This window comes from Cynocephalus volans, chromosome 8, assembly GCF_027409185.1.
Source record: "Cynocephalus volans isolate mCynVol1 chromosome 8, mCynVol1.pri, whole genome shotgun sequence".
In the NCBI taxonomy this organism is placed as follows: domain Eukaryota; kingdom Metazoa; phylum Chordata; class Mammalia; order Dermoptera; family Cynocephalidae; genus Cynocephalus; species Cynocephalus volans.
Window position 1 is genome coordinate 94,773,341 of NC_084467.1, and position 25,381 is coordinate 94,798,721.

General features: G+C 39.2%; 1 protein-coding gene across 6 annotated transcripts in view; it reads left to right on the forward strand.

Moving 5' to 3' along the window:
• NTNG1 (netrin G1) overlaps positions 1–25,381 on the forward strand; it is a 318,889-nt gene that overhangs the window by 150,864 nt on the left and 142,644 nt on the right. For all 6 annotated transcript variants that reach the window (XM_063106026.1, XM_063106024.1, XM_063106027.1 and 3 more), the window contains exon 2: positions 17,974–18,614. In XM_063106026.1, the coding sequence (XP_062962096.1) occupies positions 17,974–18,614 (641 nt within the window). The remainder of the gene's footprint in view (positions 1–17,973; positions 18,615–25,381) is intronic.

A 25,381-nucleotide genomic window follows, 5' to 3' on the forward strand; every position in this document is an offset into this window, starting at 1 on the left:
TACATAGACTCTTTCTTTTTCCAGGGGAGCGGATCAACCCCCTACACGGATGCAGGAGAGGCACCTCCAGAGAATGTAACGCCAGCCTCTACCCCTAAACTGTGGAATAACTTATTAATATTGTTGTGAAGGAATTTCTGACTACTTTTCTGGATGCACATAAAGGCATCTTTATTGCAGTTTGATTCTTGGCCATCCAGTTGATATTATTTTTCATGTAATTTTGTTTGTTTCAGCCTTTAGTCCAACCAAAAGTTAAAAGACTGACAGAATTCGGCTTCATGGGGTTAGGAAACAGAAGTGTGGCAGTCGGGAAAGGACAGAAGGAGTGGTAAATGCATCCAGTAAAATCTAGGTATAAAAAACATCCAGACAAGCTCACAGAATATAAAGGAGCAAAAAGGAATACACAGATCAGGGCATACACAGATCAGGGCATAGGGTGAGTGGGGTACAGAGAATTAGCCACTAAATGGCTTAAGTGACAATTCTGTAACCCATTCCGATTTAATTTTGGAATGAATTCTTCTCCTGTACAGGTCAAAAATTGTGCTTAAAATATGTCATTAGAAGGTAACAGCTTTTATGACCGGTAAGGAGATCTTAACCTTTGACTTGGTGTTGTCAGCATCATGCTCTCTGAAGCGAGCGAATCAGCCATCCCTATATAGGGATCCGAACCCATGGCCTTGGTGTTATCAGCACCACGCTCTCCCAAGTGAGCCACGGGCTGGCCCTAGAAGGTAACAGCTTTTAAAATATTCTTTTGCCTGCTGATTCTAGGTGATTTCCTTTTGATTAAAAAACAGAAATAGTATAAACCTCACAGGATGGAAGAGCAGTCTTTTGATACAGATGAGGTGAGAAGCAAGATTTTGAAGGATTTTTTTGGTCCATGTGGCTGATCTCTCTTTGACCTCCTCAACCATGAAAAATAGGAGGCTCAGACAATTCTCAAAGACTCCTTATCACTCTATTTCTCATCTTAGGCTCTGTTTTCATCAGCTGGTTGGGCCATGTTTTCATGCCTTCCATACTCCTGTTGTTTTTTATTCTTTTATTATTTATTTATTTACGTATTTTATCTATTTTGTGAGTGAGCTGACCCCGTTTGTTGGATTCCTGCCCAAAGCAAACATTCAACGACCTACCTGATGGCAAAAGTCACTTTAAACGAAGCAATGAGAAGTGGAAAGAACCACTATGAGATTTCGTCTTTTTAATCACATCACTTGGTTGTTTATACGAACACTGTCTAGTAGAAATGTAATGTATTCATATAAGTAATTTTATATTTAACAAAGGTAAAAAGAAACAGGTAAAAATAATTTTAATAATGTGTTTTATTTAACCTAACGTATCTAAAATGTTATCATTTTAACGTGTATCAATATGAGATTATTAATGGGGTATTTCTGTAGTATTTTCTTTTTGTTCTAAGTCTTTGAAATCCAGTGTGTAATTTATATTTACTTCGCATCTCATTTTGGGCTAGCTACATTTTAAGTCCTTCATAACTATATGTGGCTAATGGCTACCATACTGGACAACACAGGTCTGAACTGTTAACAGGAGGAGAGAGTGGAAGTGGAAGAAAATGAATCTATATTGCCAACTATATTTCAGTTTCTGTCTGTTTTTGTTTTTTTTTGGTTTTGTTTTTAATGTTTTAGCTACTTTAATCTTTACCTGGGAGTGAAATGTAGTCTCCATTGTGTACCTGATCAAGCAGAGGCTCAGGAAAGTTAGATTCAAGGTGACTCTGCTTATAAATTCAAGAGTGTGGATTCAGTCTCGGGTTTGATTTCTTCCCACTTGGATTTTAGTTACACTGGATTCTGAGTTGGCTAACAAGGTGAGAGCATCGTGCTTTTTCCAGGTTGGCCATAGCTGGTAAAATAGGCTTGATACTGAGAGAGAGGTATGATGCACAAACAGAGCCATCTGGGCATGTTTTTATATTTTATATTTGTCCACAAAGGGCACCTTGGGACTTTGTACAGTTACGTCATAACTAAAATAAATTGTTATTTGCATTTGGATCCCCAAGAGATTGACTTATTCTATTTATTACATGAAGAGACTAACTTTCATATCTCTGTTTTATTAGCCGAAAGAGCTGAGTGATGAACTATTATGTGGTGCACTGTACCCTCCAAAGGAGGCTTTTATAAGATGACAAGTTGAAAAGGTCATAAGAATTGCAAAGATAGGATGATGAAGATGATGGTAGTAATTGCTGACATTTATTGAGGTCATATTAGCTCATTTAGTCCTCACAAAAACACTATGAAATGTGTAATATTATTATTCCTATTACAAAGATGAGAAAACTGAGGCAAAAAGAATTCATGCAGGGCTGGGATGCAAACACTGAGAAAAGCAGTTCTGTGTTCTTAGTCACGACAGGAGAGACAGATACTCCTTGGTAGAATAATTATTTGTTCCAAATGTCTACACTTAAAAATGATGACTCCATGTTTGTCCAGAGCTGATGCCCTGTGCATCTTGAGTTTCCAGCAAACAAGGCTTATTTTTAACTTATTCCCAACCTACACCTATTTTCACTGCTTTCTCTCTGCCTTCAAACACTTAGTCCTGTTCACACTTCCACTCAAGTTCTTTCCACTTAGCATTTGTACTTGGCCTTCTAGTCTCTCATGACTACTTTGGGGACAGTAACATACCTTGATCCTTCCTCAGGTTGGAATTCCAAGCTCTAGCCTCCTGTCTAAAATATGGTTGGGCCCACATAGCTCCTTAAGAATATTCACAGCTTCTTGCACTGGCTTCTGAGGATTTTGTCTTGCCCTCTGGGATACTGAGCCTTTATTTTATAAACTAGAGTAATGTGTAATGAGGATATTTGGAAAAAACCAAAGGAACGATGGGTTTATAATGAAAGAGGCACACATGACTAAAAGAAGATAAAGAGAGGAAGGGGAAGAAACCAAGAGGAATAAGGGAGCCAGTGCAAGCTGAGTTTGGGACTGAGTTAATGGGAGCTTGGAGTAAGGTAGGAAAGATTTAGGGGTCAATAATTACGCATGTGGGATACTTAGACAAAAATGAGGATGGAGAACTGAAAACTGTTTTTTTAAACATTATGAATTGAATCTCTGTGGCATTTTCTTGATTTTCAATTCCATTGGATGCCAAATGTATGTTTCTGCAAATAGAACTACTGGAGAGAGTCTTAAAAGAGTCCCAGTCTTACACAACTTTCAAATAGAAGCCTTGTCACCACCATTTTCATGATCTTCTGGGCATTGGACCTTTGCGTCAACATTGATTCTTTCCTTTCCTTTGCTCTCTACTTCCAGTCAATCTAAATTAATTGATTATCTGCTGTGTGCCAAGAATTGTGCTGGATACAAAGATGATAAGTTATGTGTAGGATTATTTCTATGTCTACTCCTAGAAGTCTGACTGAATCTTGCTTTTGATTCTTCTCTCTCACTCAATTCAGATGACTCCTAATATTGGACTCACTTGAACTTTTTGTTTTCTCTAGAAAGAAATCTGGAAAACTAATGAAGGAAGCTATCCACTTATGAGACCCCTGCTATAAAAGCCACTCATGGCTTTCTTCCTCCAATTAATCAAACGCCAAACATTTCTGTCCAGCTTTCAATGTTCTCTAAAATCGACTTCTCATTGTGTATTTAAACTTATCTCCCACTACCTCACAGCCCAACCCCTGGACTCCCAAACAGCAGGTTTGTTTTCATCTTTACAGACTGACCTCCATCATTTACACTGACTAGATTCCATTTGGACCTCAGTTTCTTCATCTGTAAAATTAGGATAATATCTGCATCCTGGGGAATTGTGAGGATTATATGAAATGACAAATATAAAGCCCCTTTCACAATTCCTAACCATAAAAGGTGTTCAATGATCATTGATCTTTTCTTAGTTCAAAAAAGAGAATGTACCTTCTTTGCCTATGCAAACCTGTGACATTTTTCAAACTCAAGAGTCTACCTCCGCTAAATCTTTCATCATAACTTTCTAATATTCGTTTCTCTATTTAACAATAGACTTTTGCACATATTGTCAGCAAATTAGAATATTACTGTCTGAACTGGAAAAACATACTGTCTTTCCTCTACTCTCACAGCACAGTCATCAACACAGAAGACCAACTTCTGTGACCAAATGTGTAGGGATTTCTCCCCACTGGCAATTCTCCCTGCTAGCAATTCTCTAGCAACAAAAGTTGGGTGTCCTCTAATTCAATTCCGACACTACCTGGAGATAGCGTCAGATCCCACAGGTTGAAGGCTCAGGCCCCAAAACTGCCCCCCCTCTACAGATGCCAGTCCAGGCCTCTGGAACTTCTGACAAACAACCTGCAAATCAGGGATCCAACATTCCCTTCCTTGGGTTTGATTAGTTTGCTTGAGCAGCTCACAGAACTCATGGAAACACATACTTTCATTTATCAACTTATTAAAAAGGATATAACAATGGATGCAGATGAAAAGATGCATAGGGCAAGTTATGGGGGAAGGGACACGGAGCTTCCATGCTCTCCCAGGCAAGCCACCCTCCAGGAACCCCCACGTGTTCAGCTATCAGAAAATTTTCCTATCCCAGACCTCTTGGTTTTTATGGAGGCTTCATTACATAGGCACGATTGATTGAATCATTGGTCACCGGTGATCAACTTAACCTTCAACCCCTCCTCTCTCCTCCCACTGCAAGTTGGTCTTTCCTGTGACCAGCCCTTATCCTGAAGCTACCTAAGGGCTGTCAGCCATCATTAGCATATGAAAGACTCATCACTTTGGAGATTTAAAGTATTTTAGGAGTTATATGTCGAGAGGCTTGGATGAAGACCAAATACATATTTTCACAATATCACAATTACTAACTGCTATTTCATTTCTATATAACCTACCTAAAGTAGCCTTCTATAGTACATTTTCATATTTCCAAAATGATACATCTTTCTCAATCCTGTTTTGCTACTATACTGTATCTGATAAGGAAGAATCAACCTTATTTTCAACTAATCTACAACATCCCACAAAATGCTTAGCACAGTATAGCTCCTTAATATTTTTTGTTATTAAATTTAACTTGGTTCATGATGGTGGCTCTGGTAGACTTACAAACAGCCACCCCAGCCTTACAAATAAGTGAAAATTATATTTATTGTTGGTAATATACCAAGGGAATTATGTTTGTTGAGCTGAATAAAATACATTCATATTTTAATAACATATTGGTATATTATATATCAGGTATGAACTAGGGCAAGTAAAATTTTACAAACTGGATTTAGGAAAAATGCATTTCAAGGTTGAAAATGCTGAGAATGGAACATCTTAGAGGAAAAAATAAATGAAATAAATTGAAAAGAAGGGATACAAAGGAAGAAGGAAGAGTCATTTTAGTTCAGTGGGTCCTGAGATTAACTACCCCTGTCCCAGATAATGGCAAAATCAGGTTGTAAGAGCCCGGAGCCTATACAATTCTGGGGGCCCTATTTTTAAAAGGGGAATACAGAACTACAAATACAAACTTACGCACAAGGCCTGAGAAGCAGCTTGTGTAATTGAGTAGCCATAAGGAGTAAACTTTATTAGCTACTGATGAATCGACTTCTGGACCCAGTTAGAACTTTCAGGATGTCTGTAGTTATCCACTTAAGCTGTGGAACAATAAACAAAGACTACTTCCCTCTTCTCCAGCAGAATATGTTTGCTTCCATGTTCTACACCCCTTCACGCCTCACATCTCACATGTTTTCAAGGATTTGCCCCACTGAGGTACTCCCCCCACCACCCCCCGCTGCTGGCCTTAGCAGTGTAAATTTACAGCCACACCATTCATTGCTTCTTCTGTCAGTTTTCATTTAGTTCTCCGTAAGTGGTCAAGAACAAATCAAGTTCTTGGTGTTCAGGTCCTCCTGTAAACTCAGACGGATGCTGTGGGTTGATAAGTAAGGCAAGATGGGATTAGGAAAAGAGATGTTCCTCTCTAAAGCCACTAAGAAAAATACTGCCTTGACTGATGGAGAAAAATGGAGATAAAATGAACACCAGGAAAGGACTGGGATGTAATTGCAGCTCACACCATTTGTCTTTGTCCTTCAGCCTCACCAGAATCCCCAGTAACTGCATCAATCACACACAAAGGCACTTAGAGCTGGACTTTTTCCTTTTTTTTACATTGTAAAGTACATCTTACATATCCCATCTACAACTTGTGAAGATGATTAGTTCTTTAAGCTTGGTTATCTCTTTGATTCCCAATCACCAATCTAAGAGCAAATCCCTCCCATCTTATCCCATACTTCCAAACCGACCTCATTTATCCTGCCTCTCCCTGCCTTCCTGTCTTTCTGCTTTCCTTACTTTCTTTAGGTCAGTAAATTTTGTTGCACACTTACTATGTGCCAATTCTTCTTCTCACAGAACTCTAGTGGAGTAGACAAAAATAATTGCAATTTAATATGACAAGTTGCTAGGCAGCACACATGGTCTACTATGAGGTATGTATGTACACACTCAGGAGTTGGTATGATTGACTCATGAGATGTGAACACAAGTGAGTGAAAAAATAAAAAGTACTTTCAGAGGTTTGTAGAGGCCATATCTAACTCAGATGCTATACTAAGGAATTTGGATTGTACTCTTGAGAGTTATGAGAAATCCATTAAATAGCTTTAAGAATGGACATGATACAGTTAGATTTGGATTTTAGAAAGATCACTTTGGCCGCTATGCAGAGAATAGATTATAAGATAGCAGTACTATATAGAAGGCGATCATTTTCAGGCTATTGACAGTAATTGAGGAGAAAAATATTTTTTAAAAACTGAAGGCAATGGCATTATGAACAAAGCTGTGGCGATGAATTACATCTGTTGAATTTGTTTGGTAAATAGATTGAGGAAGAATAAGGACTATAAGATGATTCCCAGGTTTCCTATTTGGGAAATGAGAGAATTTGTTGTCATTCTTAGAGTCAAGGAACACAAGTTGAAACTACTAATTACTGAGTACTTACTACGTGCCAAGAAGATGCTAAGCACTTAACATGCATTATGTAATTTTATACCAAACAAACATCATGATGTACATATTATTATGTTGAATTTAAAGAAGAAATTAAGGCTCAAAAGGTGAAGTAGCTTGTCTAAAATTATACAATAGTGAAGTGGTAGAGCTGGAATTGAAACCTAGGCAGATCTGACCCACAGCCTTGGTTCTTAACAATGTATCAGTGTTAATTGGAGTGTAGTCCAGAAGCTACCTGCATCAAAATAATCTAGGGAACTTGCTAAATACAGGTTCCCTGATCCAACTCAATTTACTGAAGTAGAATTCCTGATCGGTGAGGACTGTACTCACCAGGTATTTCTCATGCACCTTAAAGTTTAAATACTACTGCAATACCTAATATATATTATTGCTTGGTGGAAGGATAAGAAATTCACTTTTTTCTTAATATGGAGATTTTTAGTTTTTTTTTTTTTAGAAAAAAAATCAAACTCATAGAAAAGTTGCACATAAAATATAAACAACTTTTTTTTTTCTTGAACCATCTGACTAAATTGTCAACCTGATGCCCCATAACCTGCTACACTTTTCTACCATATAATCCTCAGACCCCCTTTCATTTTCACCAGTTGTCCCAATAATGTCTTTCACAGCAAAATGATTTAGTTTGGGTGGCATTAGTTGTCAGATCACTTTTAGTCTCCACTAATCTGGAACTGTTCCTCAATCATTTCATGATTCATTTAGATACGACAGTGAAGTTTTTTTGTAGAATGCCCCTCAATGTGGATTTGTCTGATATTTCCTCATGATTAGATTCAGATCATACATCTATGGCAGGAATATTATAGAAGTGATACCTGCTTTTCTCAGACCTACCTCATAGCTTTAAGACTGAATTATTCAGGAGGGGAAAGAGGAAAAGTCGACTTTTTAATATGTTGAGTTTGAGATTCCTGTGGATCATTTAGGTGATGTCTAATAAGTAGTTGAATAGAAGGGTCTGAAGTTCACATGAATATTACAGCTGAAGATAGATTTTTAGAGCCATCAAACTATGAGTGATAGTTGAAGCTATAAATGTGAATTAACTCATCGAAGGACTTCATATGGAGTTAGAAGGGAAAAGGCCAAAGGATGAGACCATAGGTGAACCTTAGTTTTGAGGGTCTAAAATAGGAAAGAGAACAGGCAAAGGAAAGTGAAGAAGAACAGATGGTGGGAAAGTAAAAAAAATAGTGAAACAGCGTTAGGAAAACTAATGGAAATGAAGATTTCATCATTAAGTTAACCCTTCCCATTGACCTTTTCCTGGAACCATCCTTCCTTTTACTCCCCTTTCCTGTAATTGGACTTTCACTGATAATGTGGATGCTCTTATAATTCTTTTAAATGGAGTCTGCTCCTTCTCTCATAGCCTTAAATACAGTAATCCAAAAAATTGATACAACATTTGAAGACAACTTATCTTTTATCTCTGAAAGCCCTTTGTTTCCCCACAGCAGGTATTTATTTACACTCTTTCTTATCATGAGGGAGCAGTCTACTGAACAGCTTATCTTCTCTCAAAACCAAAGTAAAACATCTTTGCTTTATTAAAGTCAACATTTTCCCTTATTTTAACCTCTAGTATGATCTAGCTTCCTCCCACTCAAGTCTGCTTTATTTACAAATGAGATACACACCTACTTAACAGCTGGTGTTCCAGGTAGTGGTGAGTAACACCCTTGGGTCTAGTATACATTGAGCATTGGCTACCTGTATGAGCTAACATGGGCACCGTCCTAGGTCTTTGCTTCTTTATCCCTACACTTTTCCACCCAGCATGCTCATTCATTCTCGTTTTCAAATAAAAGTGAAATCTTTGTAAGCTAATGTTTCGTAAGTTTATAATCTCTTGCCTGACCCTTCCTTAGAGGTCCAAACCCATAGTAACCTGAAAGTCTCAGTGTCTAGAGGGGCAGTACAGCAGGGAAGTGGACAACATTGACTCTGTTGACTGATTTGCCTGCACTTGTGTCCTGATGCTGAGATTACTAGCTGTGTGATTCTGAGCAAGTTATTTAAACAATTCGTACTTCAATTGCCTTATCTGTAAAACAAGGCAAATAATAGTATCTACCTGGTGTTGCTATGAAGATTAAATGTATTAATATGGCTAAAGCATTTAGAGCAGTGTCAGGTACATTGTAAGCACTACATAAGCTTTACTCTATTGTATGTCTCCCCAGAATATCAAATTTAACATTTCCAACCTTGAACTCTTGCTCTCCCCACATTCTAAGCATGGTCTTCTACTTTCATCTGAGTAAAAAGTATCACCAAACAACTACTTGGACAAATCAAAAACCTAAAGAACTGTTCTTTATCACTTCCTGGTCTTCATCTCTACCTCATATCTAATCCTGCCATGAATATTAAGCAGATGTATAAAGCTCCATTGATTCTCCTTTCAAAATACACTTTCAATCCATTTATTTCTTTCCACTTCCATTCCTTCCATCCTCGTTCAAGCCCTCATCATTTCTCACTCAAGACTAGTAAACCACCTCCTGATTGCTCTGTTTCTGGTCCCTACCCCTTATGGTCCATTATCAGCACAGAAGACAGAAAGAACATCAAAAATGTAAATGAGATCATGGCAGGCCTCCCCTGGAAACCCACCCAGTGCTTTCCATTCCACGTAGAGTAACAGCCAGAGTCCTTATCCAGTCTTCAGATTCGTGAATGATCACTTTTCCACCTGCTTCCCTCAGTTCATCCCATCTGCTCACTCTCTAGCTTATGATGCAGGACCGATCACTCTTTGTCAGTTCCTGTAAAACCCCAAGTTCTAGTCCAGTGTGGGAGCTGGCATTTGTTATTCCCTTTGCCTAGAATGATCTTGTTCCCTGACTCTAGTCCCTCCCAGACTCTAGACTCTTTATTCTTTCTCACTTTTTGGGTCTCAATTTAAATGTTACCTCCTGAAAAAGTCCTTCCCCAGCACCTAATTAAAGTCTCCTCACTATTATTTTCTTTCGTAGAGCTACATTATTTCTCTTCACCATATTTATCTTCATTTATAATTATATAATTGTTTACTTCTTTAGAGGCTGCCTTTCCAACTAAACTGTAAGCTTAATTTAAATAGGGACTGAGTTGTTTTATTTACCACACTACACCCAGTGTACAGCACAGTGTGTGACATATACAGACATTAAATAATATTTGTTGAATGAATGAATGAATAAATGAGTAAAAGATCAGAGTACTTATGAAAGAAGTACTCTTTTGGGTTCCAGAAAGCCTTCAACTCTGGAGATCAAAAAAAAGGGCACTTCTTCAGGAAAACCACCAAAATAAAGATGATGTTAATAAATAGATGTTTCCCTAATGCCCAGGTTGGGAGTACATATTTAAAAGTAGCAGTTCCCGTGCCCATCCTCAGAGCCAGAGAATCAGATTTCTGAGGCTGGGTCCTCAGAATCAATATTGTAATTATGCCCCAGGTGACTCCAATGCACACTGGATCCTGTTACCACAAGAATAAATGACATTTCTAAAAAATGTTAGTGTTCCAAGTGCTGTCTTCTACCTGGAAGTCCCAAGTATGACAAACATCATCCAGATTGCCATCGGGTGGATTACAGCCAATATTTTCCCTCTACTAGGAATTTGATGCTGGGATGGTTAAACTCTCAGTTCTCAGTCTTGAAAAGACTAGTTTTATTGCCACCAGTTCAAGGTGGTTTGGATGAAATATCACATGCAGGAGGGTTATGGAATGGAATAAATTATTACCAAGGCTTCCAGACTCCTCTTCCTCCATACTCTTGTTCAGCGGGTTTTAAAACATACCTCCAAATCTACCCCAAACATGAAATGCCTTTGCGTTTTTTTCCAAAAAATGCTTGCAAATTCTTTTTACGTCTTACTCTATAAAATGTCTGTCTTTTTTTAAATATAAAATTACATTTAACTATGTACAACAGAATAAAATGGACACTCTAGAAAGTTGCACTGTGTTTTTTGTGACTCTACTTACCCTCAAGGACACACAATACTCTCTTCAGGAGCATGAGTAACCCATCTGAGAAACACGTGATTATTCCCTGTATATATCTAATCTCCACACTAAATTGCAAACATCTTATATTATTTCTGTGTTCTTCATGATGTTTTTAACATTGGTGTTGATTGGTATCCAATAACAGCTAATGAATTTGGAAAAGAGGAGTTTAAAAGAAATAAGGAGTATGAGAAATCAGGATGTCATCATTTTTGGGGAGTGCCACATTAGGAAGTTCTCTTCCTGCCTCTCATGATCAAGTGATCACTTGAGCAGAGGATGCTTTTGGGTCTTCCAGACTCTCTCAAAACCAGTGGCCTTCAGCAAATGGACTCAAGCAGGTCTTGGACTTGCTTTCTCATGTGAGAGAAGAAGGAACCTGTTTTTGAGCATCAGGTCAAGACTCAAAATGCTCAAACTAACTCCCATGATGCCTGATGGTATCAGGACTCGGAACATTTCCACCTCAATGATATTTTAATTCCCCTGCTTTCTCACAAGTTGCTTTATCTTAGATGCTGACAGCCCATTTCAGTTCTGTTATTAACATTTTAGTATCTGTATTCTGACCTATTTTAAGACTATTTATACAGCAAAATACTGTATAATCACTTGTAAGTGATTTTTTTAAGAAAATAATTTTTAAAAAGCAATTTCCTTACTACTTACAATAATGTCCCCTTAGTACAGTGCTGTTCTGTAGATATTCACTTTTAACCCCACCTGATTCTGTTAATGTTTATTTCTTCTACAGTACGTGCAAGGTAATGATTTAGATTGCTATATAGGAATCAATGTGGCTTGTGGCTTGAGAATGTATTTGGCTCCTTCTTAGAAACTTGGTTTTCTTGACCTCTGCGGCCTTCACCAGTTTGAAAATCCTAACCATAATCCTCTGTGGGGATTTACACAGGTGTCTGTTATGGCCCATAATCTGTGATCTGGCTTCCAGTATTCTCACTGCAGAAAGGTTAAGCCCTCCTGTCTTTATTCCTGAGTTAAAAAGTCCACAAGGTGTTAGTATTGCCAGGGAGCAGATTGAAACAAGTGACAATTTCAATCAGGCCTTAAGCCTGTGTCCATGCCGGGGAGGAGTCTGTGATGAACAACGGCTTCCATTACACAACAGAGCAGTCAGCTTTCAACTCCAGAGTTACAAAAACAAAACTCTTTATCCTGCGCTATTCTTAGGATGGCCATATTTTACAGACTAAAATTTGGGACTCATGCTCTGACAAATACATAGATAGGTACTTCTGTCACAGCAGTTTTGGAGTATCTAATGTTGGGATAGTCCCATAGTATTCGGGCTTTATTGTTAACAAATGTGTAACCCACATTGGGACCCAAGATACCAATTCACAAAGCAGGTTACAAAATGAGACTGCATGGCCATTTGTAGAGATCATGCCCTTGGCGTCCTAAGGGCCAGCGGGTAATTCAAAAACAAGCTGCTTTGTGGCCCTTTCCTGTCCAAGGATATACAGTCTTTCTGTATAGCTGTGGTCACGGGGGCCAATATTTCTGTACTGTGCTGATATTTCTCTTTCATACTTCTAGAAGAGCTGTCCACTATCTCATATTGTGGACTTATATCTGGTTCTGGCTTCCCTCTTCTTCTCTCCATTACTAGTAACAAAGCTATAAGACATGAAGGCACCTCAGCATGACTTGAACATCAGCTCTCAGACTCAGAATAGCCTGAGTGTTTCAGAAAGGTCATGAAGTGGGGGCCTTCCATGTTATAGACAAGCAAAAATCTGGCAGCAGAAGGACTTGGGGCAAGGAGTGGTGGCCAGGAAGTCCCAAGAAGGGACTGGGAGTAGGAATTGCTCCACCAAAAATTATACGTCTGATATAAAGGAGTCAATCACCAACCTCGCAGAAACTGTTCTGCTTGGTTGGCTCCCAGGGAGATGGAGTGAAGGAAAAAAGAAAGCCATCTGCCCAAGACAGTGCCCCAGCCTAGCAGTGTAATCATGGTGCTCATGTTTTGTCTCTCTGAGGAATGAGTAATTGGCTGTGCCACCAATTTTTGCACCCTTTTAAAGGCTTTGCATTGGCCAAGCCCTAATGGCGTCTATTTCAGAATCATAACAAGAACAGGTTGGGAATACCATCCCAGAATTCAGCCTCTTGCCTTTGTGTCTTTTTTGACTATCACTTATCAATAAAACAAGCAAGAATGAGCCAGATGCAAATGGGTGTAAGACACTGTTTTTCACGATCGGTTTAAGTGTTAATCCAAATGCTTCTTACAACCACTTATAAGTACATGCCTGCTTGGCATGTAACTTACAGTTCAGTAGCAAATCTTCCATGAGAATTCCTTTCATTTCCAACTGTCATTCCCAATAGTTTGCCAATAGGTAAAGCTTGGAAGGGTAAGGTCAAATGATAGCAACCCCAAATGTCACATCAGTATCCCTTATGTAGGACTTTTTTTTTTTTTAATTCTGAAGGGCCTAGGAGATCTTAGGTGAAAGGATGTTTATATCAGAGTCACTTGCCAGAAGAAAGACACCTTCCATCAATAGAAACAGTAAAAGCATGTCTCAAATTTTATTTATCCCTCTAAATTCTGAAAGCACATTAAGGAAGAATAACAGCATTCCTTATTGGCTACAAATTGCTAATTAGTAACTAACTTCAATTTTCCCAGAGGTAAAATATTAACATTTTTTAAATGAAATTAAACATCACAATCTTCTTCTAATTGTTATAAAAATATTTAACAGCAATATCTGTTTAATTATTCAGGAATCTCTTAGTAATATAAATATTATCAGCATAGTCATAAATATGTTCTGCTTTGTCCATAGACAATCAGCTATGGATCTGTTGCTTTAGGATTTAAATTAAGATCTATTTAAGGCTGCCTGCTGGCCACAAAATAATTACTTACCTTGCTAATGCCTGAATCTGTTACATTTAGCAGTAAGAAGTGTTCTTTGTTTTCATAAGTAGGGGAAAGTTGCTTTTTCTTGTATAAATTTCATTGTTGATGCTATTAAAGAGGATTAGGGTGGGGTTGAAGTAGTTGAAAATTTAATTAATCTAATCCTTTTAACAGGGATTGTTTTCATATTGATAATTCTCTGTAATAACAGTATTACAGATCACACCCGTGTGAAATATTTACACTAAATATTTTAGCATATAATCTCTTCTCCAGCTTTCTCTTTTGGGAATGGTAAGATTTTCAGCTTCTTAGGCTTTCTTTTTTTCTTCTTCCTTTCTCACCTAAGATACAGGGATGAAAATGAAATCTCCCCCCCCCCCTTTTTTTTGCTTTCCTCTGCTAATTTTCTCTCAATGTCATTGTCTCTCAGTAAATTATGTTAATGGCCATCAAATCATTAATCTTCTAAAAAGCATGAGTGCTATGAAATAAGAGCAGTCAAATTGATTTTTTTTTTTTTGTATCTACAGTCATTTGGTGCAGAGTCTCATTTGAAATGATTTGTTTATCCATCGACTTCAATAAATTATTGTGCTGCTGAAAATATCACTAAGACTAGAGTCAGATAAAGGATGAAACTGTCATTCTGGTCAACCTTCTCTGATCATCTCCAGTGTAAATTGGGAATTGTTCTTAATCTGCTCAAATGTCACAATATTGGGGAGACCTTCATTGACCTTCCCAATATAAAATTATAATCACTATCCTCCCAAAGCCATCCCCTCCTTTAACTGGCTTTTTATCTATAGCAGTTATCATCAGTTAACATTGTAAAACATTATACGTTTGTTTGTTTGTTTGTTTAGTGCATCTCCCCCAGCTAGGATGGAAGGGCCACAGAAAGCAAGGGCTTGGATTTGTTTACTGCTATATCTTTTATTTATTTATTTATTTTTAATTGCTTGTTTACTGCTATATCTTGAGAGCTAAGCCAAGTGCCTTAAATATAGTAATATAGTAGGCAATCAATAAATAACTGTTGAATGCATGAAAATTTTCTCTCATTTTTGGGTGTCTAGAGCACCAGATCTGTGCAAATCAGTGAAAAACTTGATATAAATATGGGCATTTACCCTGAGCTGTCTGTCCCGCTGAGCCCCAGTGGAAGGGTGCTCCTGCAGAACAAAAGCAAAGGCCCAGTGCTTTCTGTGGCCATGCCTTCATTAAAGGGCTAAAACTGGGTTGTGCAGTCTGTTTGATCACCACATGCTTACAATTTTAAGAGTCATGCAAGGCATAGAATCTCAAAGGATGCCCTCCAGGACAGGATACCCTCTAGGACACTACTTCTGTAGAATATAAATAGGGGTTACTAAACCAAAAAGGGGCTCCATGATCAAATAAGTTTATGAAACTAGGTATTATGTAAAGCTAAGCAAGGTTCTTAATTTCAAGGTATCTCAGATGTATGATAATGCTCATTAGGGCTCTCCAAGAAAAGAAGATCTTAGTCTGTGTTTCCCAAACTCATTTGTTCTTAGACATTTCCTTTCTACCAGTCAACCCTGTTTCTAAGCAGGGTTACAACACAGGGAACTCCATTGACTTGGAAACTGAACAGGCCAGGCAAGGATAGGAGGAGCGGTTCTGGTTCTGCCTCTTGTTCTCTTTGTTGTGTGACCTTGGGCAAGTTACTTAAAACTTCTCTATGCCTCAAATTTCCTCTTCCTTAAGGTAGGAATGAAAAGGATCACCCAGGATAATGTACATAAAGTGCCTGATGCATGTTTGCTAACTGAATGGTGGTTATTGCCAACACCTTTTATTGAATATAGGAATGAATCCCTTTTGGACAGATCTCTTCATTCACATCTTTAAGACAGGTTTGTTAGTATTGACTCATCCCCAGAATCAGTCTGATATGCCTCCTCCGGTGGTCCCAGCGCCCTGTCCTCATCTGAAAAGCTCTGTGCACCTATACTGAAGGTGAACAAATGCTGTCTCTCAACACAACTTTATACAAATGTCTGATAACTCACTCTGGAGTATCCCACAGAGTTGATTCCCTTTGTTTCCCTACCTCTGACCCCAGTCAAAGATGCTTTTGTCAAGAAGAAGGTGGTAGCATCCAAGTTAATGACTGTGCAGATGGCTTCATGCTGACAGATTTTGAAGTGACCATATTTTCTCAGTAAATTTCAAATGAAGGTGTGATTTGTGCAAATCTGACCCCTCCCAGTAAAATGCACATTTACATATATTTAGAATTTATAAATCCTGACAGATTCCACAATATTTATAGCCCTCCATAAAAAGCCTTTGCCAGTTTGCAGAGCTTTGAATTTGGCTCTCTGGTATGCTTAAGAGAGTTTAAATAATAATAAATTTGGTGATTTATTCCACCTGGAACAGAAACTTATTTTCCCCCTTTGGCTCATTTTGAAGGGGATACTATAAATAGTGCCACAGACGCTGGGATCAAGAATAGGGAACTGAAATTCTTGAGATAAGTACAGAAACATTTCCATTATCACTGATTCTTTGAGTGTATTTTTAAAACAGTTCTGTTCTTCAAATAATGTACCTTCTCTCCTTTCTCCTGCCCCATCTCAATTATACTTGAGTCCCCCAAACCTGTTGCCAGCTTTAGGATTCAGTTGCATTAATGGGAAAGAGAGTGAAAGAGCTGACGAGGTAGGAGGTAGGAAAAGTTGCCTCTAGAGAGGCCAAAGCCATTCTCCAATGTTCATCTTATATTTCACAGACGTCAGCTAGTAACTGAGTGTCAATTTCTAAAACATAAATTCTTTATTTGAGACCTAGCTCATGAATCCTCACAGTTCGTGAAAAAGAAAAATATATATATAATTGTAGTTACAAGAGAGAAAGCCTAAGGACAATGTCACCCATTCTATGCTCATAATTACCTACAACAGGATAAGAGAGAAGTACTTGAACAGTTGACTCCAAATGAAAGTACTTGTTTTCTTAAAACCCAAATAAACAAAAATCTGAGAACCAGTCATTTACCATAGACTCTGCTGATGAAAGCTGAGAGCAGCCATTTAGCGTAGCGTAAGCAGTGTTCTAACTTGTGATATAACAAGGAGATTTATTTCCAGCTTCTTGTTTGAGTGGGCTGTGAAGGAAGTAGCCTTTGTTAGAGGGAGAATATTAACAATAACTGACATCCACAGAGAGCTGCCTATGGGCTGGCACAGAGCAACAAACACATCAAGTGGCTGTGCTTTGATGTGGGCCACCCTCCTAATGCAGTAGTAGTGGGTTTTCTCATCCTGCTAACTTGGAACACACCCGCAGCCCTTTCCTGAGCAATCCCATTATCTCTAGCTAATATAATAGGATGGCAGATGTTTGGACCAAGCCCCAGAGCCTGTAGTGTACCACATTTTAATGATTTGTGGTGAACAAAGTAAATGTTTTAAAACCAGACTTTATGAAGCGGGGACCGAGTTAATTATGATGGATTTGAGGCAAAGCCAAGAGAAGCTGAGCATTGTATGAGGGTATTGTCTCCCAAACAGGACACAGGTATCTACAGTTCATTCCTAATTCTAAAGCCTTGCTTGAAAAATGACATTTTAAAGACAGTGCTTTTAAGGAATGTCCTTGAGGCAGAGAGGGATTTCCCTTGATTCTCTATAGCATCTTTCTAAGAGGAAGCGGAGGTACTGAGCTGTTAGACAGTTGCTCGGTGTCTTTGTGCTTCTGTGACCACATGATGGGTCTAACACATATGGGATAAATAAACTGCTTTCATTTCTTAAAGCCCGTGGAAGGAAACAAGACAGGAAAATTACCATATGAATTTCTCTTTTTCTTTTCCTTTTTTTAAGCTATTAAGGAAAATTCAGTTAGGTCCAATACAAATGATCACTGAAAACAGGTTTTCTTTTTCTTTCCTAGCCCGTCGCTCGGCCACACCTAGGGCAAGGCTTATGTGGCGCCAGTGTTTTGACGCACTCTGTTTTCTTCTTCCTTAGGGCAACCCCTACATGTGCAATAACGAGTGTGACGCGAGCACCCCCGAGCTGGCGCACCCCCCCGAGCTGATGTTCGATTTTGAAGGAAGACACCCCTCGACATTTTGGCAGTCTGCCACTTGGAAGGAGTACCCCAAGCCTCTCCAGGTTAACATCACTCTGTCTTGGAGCAAAACCATCGAGCTCACGGACAACATAGTTATTACCTTCGAGTCGGGGCGCCCGGACCAGATGATCCTGGAGAAGTCTCTGGATTACGGACGCACGTGGCAGCCCTATCAGTACTACGCCACGGACTGCTTAGACGCGTTCCACATGGATCCCAAGTCCGTGAGGGATTTGTCACAGCACACGGTCCTAGAGATCATTTGCACAGAAGAGTACTCCACGGGGTATACGACCAACAGCAAAATCATCCACTTTGAAATCAAGGACAGGTTCGCGTTTTTCGCGGGACCTCGGCTACGCAATATGGCTTCCCTCTACGGACAGCTGGACACGACCAAGAAACTCCGAGATTTCTTTACAGTCACAGACCTGAGGATAAGGCTGTTGAGACCAGCCGTTGGGGAGATATTTGTCGATGAGCTGCACTTGGCGCGCTACTTTTACGCGATCTCAGACATAAAGGTGCGAGGAAGGTAAGTGAACGTCTGTCTGCCTTGAATGGAAATGGGTGTGTTCAAATAAAATGCAGGTGTGTTGGTCCCACAGCTGTCAAGTGACACTTGTCGATTTCTACTGCAACGTTTTCTCAGGAACACCCGTGTAGAAGTAGGTTCTAAAGGCATTTGAAACCCTTGGACTCAGCAGTAATTTGTAATCCCAGACTTGCTGTCATTGAACCTGGCAGGGTTCTTTAGAATTTAAACAAAAGGAAGACAAAAATGGAAACAAAAAGCTTCTTATTTGAGATGAAAGAACTCCTTGTGTCAGGAGGTGATTGAAGTCTTTAAGGCAATGAAGCTGGGGGAGCAAAGACAGTTGCTCTATAAAAGGACTGAAAAACAAGAAATGCATCTTATTGTTTTCGAATGCAAGAGAGGGTTTCAACAGGGCATAACAATCTGTTTGTGTTTTGTTGTATAGCACAAAGGAATTCTGGAAATGAAAGTTGTATTTGTTTTTAATTTATTAAATCAGAACCAAAGCATCTAGGAAACAATGCAATTGCTAAAGAGGGACAAGGTCTACTTTTCAAGTTTTGGGATGTTATTACGTTAAAAAGATATACTAGCATATAAAATATGGGCCTGAGTCAGGCTCCCTTCATTTTGTAGATCAGTTACAAATGGACCAGAGTTTGAACGCAGTAATAGCCACAGTCAGGGATACCTTTGGTTTTAATAATATACCAGAGATATAATAGAGCAAGTTGCCAAGAATGTTGAAAAAGTTTAAATTAAAAACTTGAATAATGAGAATCAGGACCACCAACATAGAGACTGTCAACCATCTTTTTAAGTGTGGTTTATTATCAGAATAACCAACTGATGAGAGTGGAAGGCTGAGATAGTGAGTGGAAAACTAAAGATAAGAATGGAGAATCCAGCAAATGAGAAAAAAGGAAACACGTGCAAAGCAATACTAGGCCAATGAAAATACCACGATAGTTTTAAACCAAAATATGTGAGGATGAGGATATAAACAGCATGTATACCGTGTAGGTTTCATTATGCAGTCAAAGAATTTAAACAGATGAGGCAGAATTCAATTTGGGCTTCCAGCATCCCTTAAGCAGCCCAGTCCTCAGAAACTGGAGAACTGTTGAGACTCTGTGGTCTTTCAGAGAGTTGCCTCACCTATGTGTGCTAAAAGAAAGAAGAGATCATTGCTGTTAAGGTAAGAACCATAGCGGACACAGAATGGAGTGGGGGGCTTGGCCTCTCAGAATAGTGTCAAAGGTTTCATAGTCTTAGCTATGGAAAAGGAGCAGAAACTGGTGGCCATCTGCTCTCAGCTTTGTTCTAGCTTCATGTTTTTCATGGAAGAATCAGGAATCTTTAACTATGGAGCCTTTTTAAAAACTTTTAACTAAGGTCTTGGTGATATATCATGAATATATCTTTAAAGCAAAATAATATTTTTGAGAGAAATAAGCACTGATACAATATTGAGCTTGTAGGTTCCAGGGTATAGAACAGTTCATGTATTATAAGCAGGGTACCATGACAGGGCAATATGGAGCTGTTGCCTTAAACATGTTTGCTATTTGTAGTAGAATACAGCTATTTTATCATGAACATTTTAACAAAAAATTATCCATTTCCAGTGTTTTACTCTTGGGGATATATGAAAATGATTAATGTTATATTATAAATAATAGCATATACAATGAAGTAACAAGTATTCGATTTATCTACAAGAATAAAGGTCAAAATTGATAAGCTGAGATTTGAATTTGAATTCTAGTGTGATCTGCTTTGTTAGGTAGATTCAACTAGGTCAGTTTCCTTGCAGTTCAAGAAATTCTGAACCTGAGCCCAAATCCCTATTAAGGGATCCTTTCCCAAACATTCTCATTTGCCACTTGTAAAGAAGGCAAACTTTTGCAGCTATTTGATTGGGAAATAACCATTGTTGGGGCTTATTTTTGTTATTGGTATTCATTTTTGTTTAATCTAATTATTTAAAAGAAATTGTAAAATATACTTTAAAGCCAAAGGCATTTTAACATTCTTCATTGGGGTCAGACATGCCATCACCTACAGGTGACATGTTAGAAACGTAGACTTCTCCAGATTTACTTTTCTTTTATTCCTCATCCGAGTCACATCCTCCAGCTGCACTGCAGTGGTTCTGAGGAGTTTGGAGGAGCCCTCCTCCCTTCTCTGGTACTCAGCTCCCCTGTCCTTTCCTGTTCACCAGTCAACTGCAAGCTAGTGAGAAGCAGCTGGGTGAAAAAGAAAGGTCCAGTCGAGGTGAGCCCCTTCCATAAGGTCCCACTCTGTCACCTCCAAACTCTGTCCAAATTCCTCAGGGCAACACTGATGCTGGCATGTACTGCGCTAGGCACCAGATGGCTGGAGTATTTTTAGTATTTGGGGAGGGACTAAAGAAGCAAGGCCTGATGGCTCAGGCGTGTCTCCAGGTTTTAAGTTATATAAGGAAGATCTGCTCATGATGGAGCCACTAAAGGGAAATGTTGAGCTATTGCCTGGTTCATATAACCTTTCAGCATAGAAACTGATATAATTATTTTACTCTTGAAAATTATCTTAGAATGAATGGTCTAGGTTGTCTTTCTCTTACATAACAAATCATCTATAGGACGATCAAATATTAATTAGTGATCTCTAAAGGAAGTTTTAAAGTTTCCTTTTCAAGACTATCACAAATATAAACTTCCCAAAATCTAACTGAGATCTTTGTTTTCCCTGCACCTCCATACCATGAAATGATTGCAACATTTAATATGCCTTTACATGTCTATATCTGATCATGATAATGATATTTTTCTACTGGTCACCTCCTCCACCACTACCACATAATGTGGGAATTAGCATGAGTTATTTCGGGAAAGTGGAATGGAAACCAAATATAAATATCTACAAAATAGTGAACAGAGAATACAGGATTTTTTACCTGGAAATATTATACTAGGTAACAAAAATCATTGGAGAATCTTTCAATTGACTATGAATTCCAATTCTCCACTTCTTTCTGCACATCTATGTTTTATACTGGCTAATGTTGTTTGGTGTAAACATCATGTTTTTATTTCCATTAGATTAATGTAGCATTTATGTTCTTTTTAGCGTTTGATACATCTGATACCTATTTTACTGGTGACAACACTATAATCTTATCAAAAAAATTTATTCTTCTTTTGCTACCACTTATTTTGCTTCCATTTACTCCTTCTCATTGTGAATTTATTAAGATAATGGAGGAAAAAGAGGAAACATAGCTGTTGGCAATCTCAGCGACTCCTAGTACTTACATTGTTCAATAAACCTAATAATCCTCATGGACTAATTCTGACTTATGGATGTCCTGCATCAGTAAATCAGGGTGATTTTCTCTAGTGAATAATAGACGAGCTCAGTGTGCCAGTGCCTTAATTAAAGAGCAGCTCTCTCAGTCTTGATCTCGTTTTAATTTACAGGGTAATACTACAATAATATCACTAATGGAAGGTACATTAAAGGTCATCAAGTAGCATTAACTGTATTAAATTATGGTACTTGTGCTAATTAACTGCTGAAGCAAGATGGTTCTAATGGCCAAAAAAGGTCGTCCAAAGCATAAATAAAATCCACCCAGATGAGGGGTGAAAGGAGACAGGAGGAGTAGATGTTTGCTTTGGACATCTTTTTATACAGATGGGGTTAAATTTAAAAGCTGTTAAGTATAGATAATGTCCAAAATGTTTTTTTAGTTATAAAATTCTGAGTTACGATTTTTATGTATTTTGTTTCCTTCTAAGCTTTCCATTGAGAAATTGAACATTGAATTGTCAAATGCATAGATTTTATAGAATACAAACTCAACCTTACTTATTATTTCTTTGAGGTGAAAATTTCAAAGAAGCAATGTGATTTCTTGTAATAATTTTTAAATCTGAAAAAGAAATGAACATTTGGTAATTTGTTCATTTATTTTTAATATAGGCTATCAGGAACTTATCGAGTTACTGGTTTCGGACATAAGATAATGGACAATCTTGTTTAACAAGAGCTTTAAGACAGACTTGTAAGAACTTTTCTCAGTGGCCTAGAAATCTCTAACTGATATCTCCACTACTAGCCTTTTTACAAAATATTCCTACAGATAATTATCTGCAATTTCTTTTCAATGGTGTTTATTCATTTCTTATCCCTTGCAGTGCCTACCCGGGCCTCTTCACAGATAGTTGAATGTCAAAATAGTAAGAGTAAGTTGTATTTTTTTGCCTTTTTTGCCTGCATTGTTTACCTTCAGGAAAGGAGCACAGGAGCATTAGCACAGAAGCTCCACTTCAGCCAACTTTTTGTTGCTACCTTTACTTCCAGGCTGCCCTAGCTCAGAATCATGCTCCCTGCCTAATCCCAGGGCCTGGAAAGGGCCCCCCAGACAGAGCCATTCTGACTGTGGTTTAGGAGTGAGAAAGCCCCCCCGCCCCCATCTCACTATGAGAAGGACTCAAGCCTATATTTATAAACCCTTACTGTTTGAATGTCACCGCCTCAGTATTTGCTGTAATTAGGACAAGGTGAAGCTGACATTCACTTTCTTGAAGCAAAGCTTCCAAATGGTTAGTGCAAAAATAGGTGATGTAAAGCAAGAACACCTGGAGAAGTTTAAAAGTATAAAAGCAGTACAATTTTCAAAGTTTTGAAAAAAACATGTGATGCAGAAGTGATTTGTTAATTTCAAAAGGTTTATCAGTTGTTCTGCAAGCTCTCTAAGTCTTTTTCCTAACCCCAACTCAAATAAACCTACCAAAATATTTACATTTTACCTCTCATGTAAACAGCATCCCACAAGATGCTTTTAAAGCATTGAGCCTGGCCTTTATCCATTCTTTCCCAATTAGTCTTAATTATTGAGGTTGGGCTTTACCACTACTTAACAGATTCTGCTTTTGTAACACCTTCCTTCTCTCTGTCATGAGTAAATACTTATCCTCCACCGTGGGACAGACGTTGGAATAGACTGTGGACATACGGAGACGCACAAAGCATAGTCCCTGCTCTGGAGGAGCTGCTATCCAGAAGGGGCACAGACTTGTAATCAAAAAAATGTTGACAATATGGGTTAAGTACCACTACCATCTGAATGTTTAAATTGCTGTAGTAGCTGAGAAGGAACTACTAATTTAATCATGGATAGTAAAAGCTTTAATGAGGATGTGACATTTGTATAGTGTCTTGAAATATGTGGCTTAGTGTGCAAAGCAGCCAGAGCAGAATGAATATTCTAGGCAGACTGTAAAGCTGCACAACTACACCAGTTGTCGGGTTAGGGCTCAGACTCTTCAAACCCATTGTGCAGACTGGGTCACCAGACCCCTCACATGCAGGTTCCACACTAGGTAATTGGGAAAGATCCCGAGAGCCATTGGCAGACAACACAAGCTCAGTACACAGCAGCAGCAGTAGCAGCAGCTTACAGAGCTGGCAGTGGCAGCGGCCTCTCAGAAGGCCACGGATGCGCTGGCAGCAATAGCTTGCAACAACAGTCTCTCGCAGCAATAGTGGCCTCCCCACCAATGGCCCCCATGGGGGTATCTCAGGGTTGGGGGGTACCATGGATCAGAGCCACTCATCCTTTATACTTAAGTCCATAACCCAGGACACCTGGGTGCACATGCACAATTACATTAGACAATAACCAAGGAACACCTGGGCACGCGTGCATATTTACATCAAATACTTGGCAAGATTCTGAACACCAGAGGGACCCTGACCATTTTCCTTCATTTTCCCTACAATCCACCCCTTCAGGGTCCCTCGCTGTACAGTCTACACATTCAGAATCTTCCACGATGTTCCCTTAGTGAGGATAACTGACCCTTGCATTCATATATTACACATTCCATCCCAACAGTCCCAAAAGTCTTTAGCTCATTGCAGCATCAACTCAAAAGTCCAAAGTCTCATCTGAGACCAAAGGCAAAACTCCTTTCAGCTGTGAACCTGTAAAGAGTCAAAAACAAGTTTATCTACTTCCAGGATACAGTGGGACAGACACTGAGTACACATTCCCATCCCAAAAGGGAGGAACAGACAAGAAAGAAAAACAGGCCCCAAACAAATCTGAAACCTAACAGGGCAGTCATTAAGAACACTGGGGCAACTGGGCCCCCAAAGCACTGGGCAGCCTTGCTCCTACAGCTCTGCCAGGTGCAGCCCATTGAGCTGCCCTGGTGCCTGCAGCTTTTCTGGGCCGCTGCTGCGTGTTGCCAGCAGCCCCACAGTTCTGGGCTCCTGGAGGCAGTCCCACCATCCTGGCTCCACTATACATTTCCCACATGGGGGCTCTCTGTGGAGGCTCTAAACCCACTTTTCTGCTCCATAGTGCTCCGTAGATGACCTCCTCAGTGGCTCCACCTCTGCAGCAGGTCTGAGTCCCCCAGCTTTTTCATACATCTTCTGAAATCTGAGTGGAGGCTGCCACGCCTCTACTGCTCTCAAGTTTTGCTGGCCCCACAGACTCAACACAATGCAGCCACCACCACGGTTTCTGGCTTGTGCTCTCCAGAGCTGATGCACAAATCACACTTGGGGCCACCCGAGGCAGGGCTGCTCCAGCTAGAGCTGCTGAGATTCAGGGAGCAGTTTCCCAAGGGCAGCAGAGCCCCAGGTCTGTCCTCCAGAGAAACTCAGTTCTCTTAGGCCTCCAGCTCTGTGATGGGAGGAGCACATTCCCAAACTTCTGAAATGCCCTCAGGGCCTTTTCCCATTGCCTTGACTATTAATATCTA